Below are 7,538 nucleotides of genomic sequence, written 5' to 3' on the forward strand. Positions count from 1 at the left end.
GTTTCTCTGAAGCCCCTCCTAATGTGAAGGCACTAACAAACAAACAAAAGTTTCTTCTACTCTTAACTTACTCTTAACTTACTCTTAAACTACTTTTACATTATTATAGTCAATTTAATGACTCAATATTTAGTCCTGTTTGTTTTTGTGGTTAGGAAGGAACTCTAATATCTCAGTGTTATAAATCATGTTAGTTTCAGAATAAAACAATGTATAGTCAAGGAGATGATCTGCAAATGGGATATTTTTCTACATTGGTTCAATGAGTTTTGAAGTTAAAACATGAAACATATGAATACATATGGCTTTCATCACTTATTTATCAACCCTCCCACCTCTATTGTGTACAGATGAGTTTTGTGTTTTGTTTGGTTGCAGTGCTTTAACTTTTCAGGACTACCGTACTTCAGTGCCACTATACTTCAGTGAAAAACAGACAGTTATGTTACCAGAGAGAGACGAACAGTTATGATGTAGTGGCAGTGATTATTGCTCAACTTGAAACACAATGGCTGTAATTATTATATGTAATATTTGTTTCAGTTAACGTCCACTTTGTTCTTGTGGAGAACAGCTGTGAGTCTCTGTTTGATCTCTTTGATCTGCAGCCCATAGATCACAGAGTTCAGAGCTGTTATGGCCGCAAGACCCAGTACCCCCACTATCTTGTGGTCTGACAGCTTAGGGAAACGGTGCAGAATGATGATGATGAAGGCCGACACCAGCAGTATGATGTACACAGTCAGGTGTGTGGTACAGGTCTGCAGCGCTTTCCTGTTCAGTGCCTTGTTTTTACTGCGCAGACACACAGCAGCGATCTTCAGGTAGGTGAGTGTGATGCTGCCGATGGAGGAGCCAAAGAGCACCACAGTGTCGCCGAGGCCGTAGATCTGGTTGATGAGGACACTTTCACAAGACAGTTTGGAGATGGAGGGGTTGTCACAGTAAAGGTTGGATATAAAGGACCTGCAGCGAGACAGGCGGAGGCTGAGGCCCAACAGTATGGACACCAGCACTGTGGTAGTTCCCCAGGCAGCGAGTGACAGGTTCAGCACCATCCTGTTGGTCATGAATGCAATGTAACGGAGCGGGCTGCAGATGGCCACATAGCGGTCAAAGGCCATGATCATAAGCACAGTGTGGGAGGTGCTGGCATGGAGGTGAACACAGAAGGCCTGAATCACACAGCTAATGTAGTGGATGTACCGCTCTGAGTGGACAAATAACAGATCTCTGAGGAAGTGAGGGATAATATTTGTGGCACCAAATGCATCATTAATGCTCATATTGCAGAGGAGCAGGTACATGGGCTGGTGGAGGGTCCTGCTGCTGAGGATCAGGACCACCAGGCCCAGGTTGAACACCATGATGATGATGTACATGAATAAGAGGAGGATGAAGGCAGGGCTGGAGAACTGAGAGGTTACCTTTAACCCCTCCAGCATTAAGACATCTGTAATGAAAGTCTGATTCTCCATCATGAACCTGTGACAGCTCAGAGAAAAGCAGCTAAACACAGTGAAACGCAGTAAAAAGGGTTCATGTGAACCCACACACTCAGTTATGTCTCAACTAGTAAGTCATTAGTCATTAGAGCAACATTTACAGTCACTGCCCTTCTGGTTTGGCACACATGTAAAGACACATGCACACACACTTTCTGCGGACACATTGCTGTTCATCTCCGGTGCATCAGGACATCACACACACACATGGCCAATCTAACCACAATCGGCTAAGTATCTGGCTCACTATCTCAGTCAGTGTTCAGTGACGATACTGAGCCTCTTCATGTGTGTGTCGGGGTAGGTGTCAGATTCGAGAAACACATTTATCCTGCTGTCATCTCGCTGTTGACAAACACACACACACACACACAATCACACACTGCCCTCCACCCTGGACCAAACTGAGATAGCTCACACTTTTATATTGTGCCTTGGTGGACGTGAGCTGGAGCGTCACACACTCACAGGTCAGCTGTTGCTTGGTGACCGTTGATACGTAGCATTATCATCCTCATCCTTGTCACCATCATCATCATCATCATCATCATCATCATCATGGGTGTCTGCTGCAGATCAATGCATGAACGAGACACAGAGCAAGTGAAAGGTTTTATAAATAAATATAAATATGTAAGTCACCTCATACTGTAATGACTTTGCATGTGGTGTAACCCCCCCCCACACACACACACACACACACACACACACACCCTTCTATCTTTGTCAGGACACTTGTTGACAAAGTGGATTCCCAGGCCCATAATACTGAACATGAAAACTAACTGGCTGCATCTAAAACCACACATTAATCCTAAAATGCCTTTAAAAGTGATGATCCCCATATGTCCCTGCATTTTAGGAAAGTTTTTGGTCCTCACTATATTGCACACATGCACATAACCCTTTCATGTTGTTGAACAATAAACCATTGTTTGTGACACTCAATGTTTCAGCATTGATTAATTTCTCAAAGGTCTATGGAAGCCCAGAGGGACCAGTAATAAAAATATTTTCAGGGATGTAATCATTTTTTTCTGAGTTGTCCATTCTTTCCCCCTCAGAAAATGAATCAGAAGAATAAAACTACAGAGATATTCAGTCTTGAAGCCTCCTATAATGTCACAGGTGCAAAACAGAACAAAAAACAAAAACACAGGAGAGTGTCTGAGAAATGCAGATGAGTTTTAATGTGTGAAGACAGAGGAGGGTGACCCACCAGTCTGGCATAGGCCTCTAATTGTCTAAATGGCAACACTTAATTTTCTATCAAATGTCCCAACATTCCGACCATTCTTGCCTCCTATGGTCACAATGACGGTATTTTTTCTTTTTTTAAAACATCCTGCCTTTCTGACAATTCCTTTAATAGCGTATTTTTTCTCCAAAAGATTTTGTACTGCTTGGGCTTAGGCAATGATGAAAGGAGTTGGTTAAGTTTAATAAAAATAAAAAAAGACCAGGTAGAGGCTAGACAGGCCAGATAGATAGAGAGTCCAGATAAGTAGGAGGGAGTCACCTGTTGAGTAACGCACATTTCCTTATATTGAAAGACTTGTCGGAATGGTGGGATGATGCATGTCAGAATAGCGGTATGTCTAAATGGTGGGATGTCAGAATGACAGCATGTAACCATCATCAAGAATCTGATGAGTCTCCTGACAAATGTTTGAACACTTGAAGGACAAAGTTCTGCTTTATGATGATGGCTTTCAACACAAAAAATACACAGAAAGCAAAAAAACGATTGATAAACTTTTATGACGAACTGAAAAAAGCCTGTTATATTGACCGATATCAATACTTACAATCTGACAGATCATCTTGACATCATCTCTACAGTGCAAAGGATTTAAAGATCTGAATTGTTAATTGCTTCATTTCTGTTGAATTGCTTTGCTCCAGTGGAACAAGGCAACAATTCTCTGCTTGATCTCTTTGATCTGCAGCCCATAGATCACAGCATTCAGAGCCGGGAGAACCACAACGCACTGAATGGCCACCATCTTTCTTTGGTTCGCAAGCAGAGGAAAACGGTGCAGGATAATAACAATAAAACCCGAACCCAGCAGTAGGACATACACAGCCAGGTGTGTGGCACAGGTCTGCAGCGCTTTCCTGTTCAGTGCCTTGTTTTTACTGCCCAGACAAACAGCAGCAATCTTCAGGTAGGTGAGCGTGATACTGCCCATGGAGGAGCCCAGCAGCACTGCAGTGTAGCCGAGGCCATAGATCTGGTTGATGAGGAGGCTCTCACAGGAGAGCTTGAACAAGGAGGCGTTGTCACAGAATGGGTGGGATATGACTGACCTGCAGCGGGACAGGCGGATGGTGAGGCCCAGCAGGATGGACACCAGCACCAGGATGGTTCCCCAGGCAGCAAGAGAGAGGTTCACCACCATCCTTCTGGTCATGATGGTGCTGTAACGCAGTGGACTGCAGAAGGCCATGTAGCGGTCAAAGGCCATGATCATCAGTACAGTGTGGGAAGCACCTATATACATGTGACTCAAGAAGGCCTGAGTCACACAGCTGTTGTAGTGGATGTACCGATGTTCCGAGTGGGTAGAAAGTAACAGATTTCCAAGCAAACTAGGGATAATTAATGTGGCTCCGATCAAATCATTTATATTCAGGTTGCAGAGCAGTAAGTACATTGGCTGTTGAAGGCTCCTGTTGCTGAGGATCAGGACCACCAGGCAGACATTGGATGTTATGGCGAAGGTGTAGATGAGGAGGATGAGGATGAAGGTGGGAAAGAAGAACTGGGAAGAGACCTTTAACCCCTCTATGAGCAGCATGTCATCTCTGACAGTCTGGTTTCCTATATCTGTGTATAAGTGCATACATGCAATAGATTAGGAAAAGATGCAGCTGCAAACATCTGTGAGCCAGTGAAAAAGATACATAAAGACAAGGGTTATGGTTAGGGTTAGGGTTAGAGATGGATCCACCAGGTGTGACGGACCTACGCAACACTAAATACAATATAGTTCCTCTCAAACTGTATGACCCCAGTTATTTACATATGATGAAATACAGGTTTATGCTCCTGTAAGATTAAGAGCTCTGCTCCACACATGCACTAAGTTTAGACATCAGAGTCAAATAAAAGAGACAAGTCAAGAAACACTTTACATAAGGACTTTCAACTTTTCCACATGATAAAAATCAATGATTTGATATAATGGGAGCAGACTTTAACCTGAGTACCGTGTGAAATGATTGGGTTAGGGGAAAATAAATAAAATAAAGTAATAAAATAAACACATTTTCCACTTTCCAATGTTGTGTTAGTGTGTGTGTGTGTGTGTGTGTGTATATTGGCCAGAATAACCTTGTGCAACCCTATACCACCCTCCACCCTAGACATCAGCCAACAGCTCACACTTTTATTTGGTGGCCATGAGCTGCAGCGTCACACGCTGACAAGTTATCTGTTACTTGGTAACCACTGACTGAGCACCAACCATCCTCTCCATTTCCCCTGTCACGGTACTGGAGATCACAGAGCAACCCTAAAATAAGATGATAGCAGATGATACTCTGCTTAATGAAAATATCATGATGTTATTTAGCAATGATACAGTATATTGTATGTTAGGGGTGGAGCCGAACCCAAATACGGTATTCGGAAAGGCACAAATAACGTGTTTTTTTTCGAATACTTATTTCAAACAAATACTTTATAAAATATTTGTAATCGGGAACAAGAAAGGCAAGACAAGGCAAGGCAAAGCAAGGAAATTGTATTTGTATATCCCATTTTTACAAACAGTTTGTCTCAAAGGGCTTTACATGGCATCACAACAACATCCTCTGCCCTTAGACCCTCACATCGACTGAGGAAAAACTCCATAGAAAACCCCTTTAACAGGGAAAAATTGGAGAAACCTCAGCAACAGAGGAGGGATCATTAGCGCCGACATGGATTAGAATCTTACTGTATTTAACTTTACGTTTACATGCCAGCAGCCTCAGATTAGCCTCAACGTCGCCTGCTCTGGCCCCTTTATGCTTGCTGGAGTCTCTACCTTCACGTTCCGTAAAACAGAGCTGCCAATGAGTAATGCCGGCTTCACAGCGGGGCTGCAAGCAACAGAGCCGGTATGTTGAGTTACGTTCTCAGTGGGTGTGTCGCTGCGTGGGGAAAAGCGGTTGGAGACGTGAAGGGGTTAGTGGGGCAACACAGGCTTATTGTGTCTATGTTTCCCGCGTGCTGTCACCCAGCGGCTAGTTCTCGGCTGCATGGGAGCTGGGGGGGAACTGCTAGCAGTGGCTAGGCTAAGTGGCTCCGCACCGGCTAAGCTGGACTGTGAAGCTACTGTATTATTTCTAACTATGTAGAAATAATACATGTTAGCGTAATTACTGGACACTTCCTGTTACTACCGCGGGGCGCTATGAGTAAGGTGGGAAGTTTATACATCAGACTGTTCAGGGCAGAGCCATCATCATGTCCAGCATGTTATTTTGTGTGTGTTTTTTTTTTTTTTGTTACATTAAACTGTAATATAAGGTGGAGGCTTAAAAATAAGCCCATTGTGGCTTTTTGCCTCTCCCTGCACTGTCCTATTGTTACCTATCATGTTTTATGTTGTATTCTTTTAACTTTGTGCAACAAAAACAAACAAACAGCAAGTTAGAAGTGGCTCCGATCAAGTTATGTGGGCGAGAGCTGTTCGAAGTTGGATGGCGAGCTCTGAAACAGTCGCCAAAGTTCATCGAGGCCTAGCAGCCACATCCTATGACCTACACACCTGCAGTAGGGCTGACCCAAAAAAATTGAAGCTTCGAAGCTTCGTTCGTTGCCATGGTAATCGATGATGAAGTACGTGATCGATTGTTTTGTTTTTTCTTCCTTTTTTCCTTTTTGACACCGGTTCTCATCGGCAATTGCTACATTAAAATGAGTAGGCTACTTGGCATCCTGGAAACCTGCCTGATTTTGGAGATATGCAGCGTTTGTTTGCCATTACTTTCATTATTTCCGCTACGCACAGAATGCACAGAATTCCAAGAACTAACCCTAACCCTAAAAAGAAAACACAAAATAACATGCTGGATGACAACCACGCTGATTACAGCTTGTGCTCTGCAGGTGTGTAGGTCAAAGGGCGTTGCTGCTATGGCTGCCGCCATTTCTGATGCCTCGCCATACATAGACGAGCTGCTCTATCTCCCACATACTTCATCCGAACTGATCCAAAATGTATTTACATGATCAGAGGCTCGCCCTCTACGCCTCCATTTGATCATACGCAAGCTCGTGTAACAGATGTGCACTCACTCACCCATAAAGGACGTGCTAACCAGACTGCCAATCGCTCATTGAGCTGTTGGCAAAATGGTTAGCATCGTCGAATTCAGGGTTCGAACCCCACCTAGGGCCCCACCTATAGGGCAGGCCGTGGACCGCCCCTTAATGCGCCTGCCTGCGCCTGGTTGCAAACGAGGGGTTTGAACAGCGTGCCGGGGAGAGCGGGGACTGGGGGGGTTGTGGGAGCGGGAGCGTGCCTATGTTCCCTCAGCCCTATGTTCCCTCAGCCCTATGTTCCCTCAGCACTATGTTCCCTCTGGACTCTCTCTACCTATCTGGACTCTACCTATCTGGCCTGTCTAGCCTCTACCTGGTCTTTTTACTAAACTTAACCAACTCCTTTCTTCATTGCCTAAACCCAACCAATGGTGGGACCAAAGGGCTGTGGGAATAGGGCCTAATTTTCAGTGACAACAAAAGTTAGAAATGAGGGAACATAGGGCTGAGGGAACATAGGGCCTAATTTTCAGTGACGACAAAAGTTAGAAATGAGGGAACATAGGGCTGAGGGAACATAGGGCTGTGGGAACATAGGGATGACCCCGTGGGGGCGTGAGGCCGGGGTGCGTGGTGCAAGGGCCTGTCACAGCCTCTTGTGGCTTTAATTTGTTTTTATTCTGTATGTTCAACATCCTGGTGGACGGGTGCTGGTGGGGTTCATAATGTTCACAATGATATTTTATAAGTTGTTGGTTTAACCATGGATGAGGTAA

General features: G+C 44.4%; 2 protein-coding genes across 2 annotated transcripts; both read right to left on the minus strand.

The window, feature by feature from the left end:
* Window positions 1–539: 539 nt before the first annotated feature.
* Window positions 540–1,478, minus strand: LOC146975064 (olfactory receptor 52N2-like). The gene has a single exon (XM_085798890.1). The coding sequence runs from the start codon at window positions 1,476–1,478 to the stop codon at window positions 540–542; it is 939 nt and encodes a 312-aa protein (XP_085655016.1).
* Window positions 1,479–3,382: 1,904 nt separating this feature from the next.
* LOC146975065 (olfactory receptor 52Z1P-like) lies at window positions 3,383–4,351 on the minus strand. The gene has a single exon (XM_085796923.1). The coding sequence runs from the start codon at window positions 4,349–4,351 to the stop codon at window positions 3,383–3,385; it is 969 nt and encodes a 322-aa protein (XP_085653049.1).
* Between the last annotated feature and the right edge of the window lie 3,187 nt (window positions 4,352–7,538).

The sequence above is a fragment of the Trachurus japonicus genome, chromosome 14 (assembly GCF_045865225.1).
Source record: "Trachurus japonicus isolate A0001 chromosome 14, Traja_1.0".
In the NCBI taxonomy this organism is placed as follows: domain Eukaryota; kingdom Metazoa; phylum Chordata; class Actinopteri; order Carangiformes; family Carangidae; genus Trachurus; species Trachurus japonicus.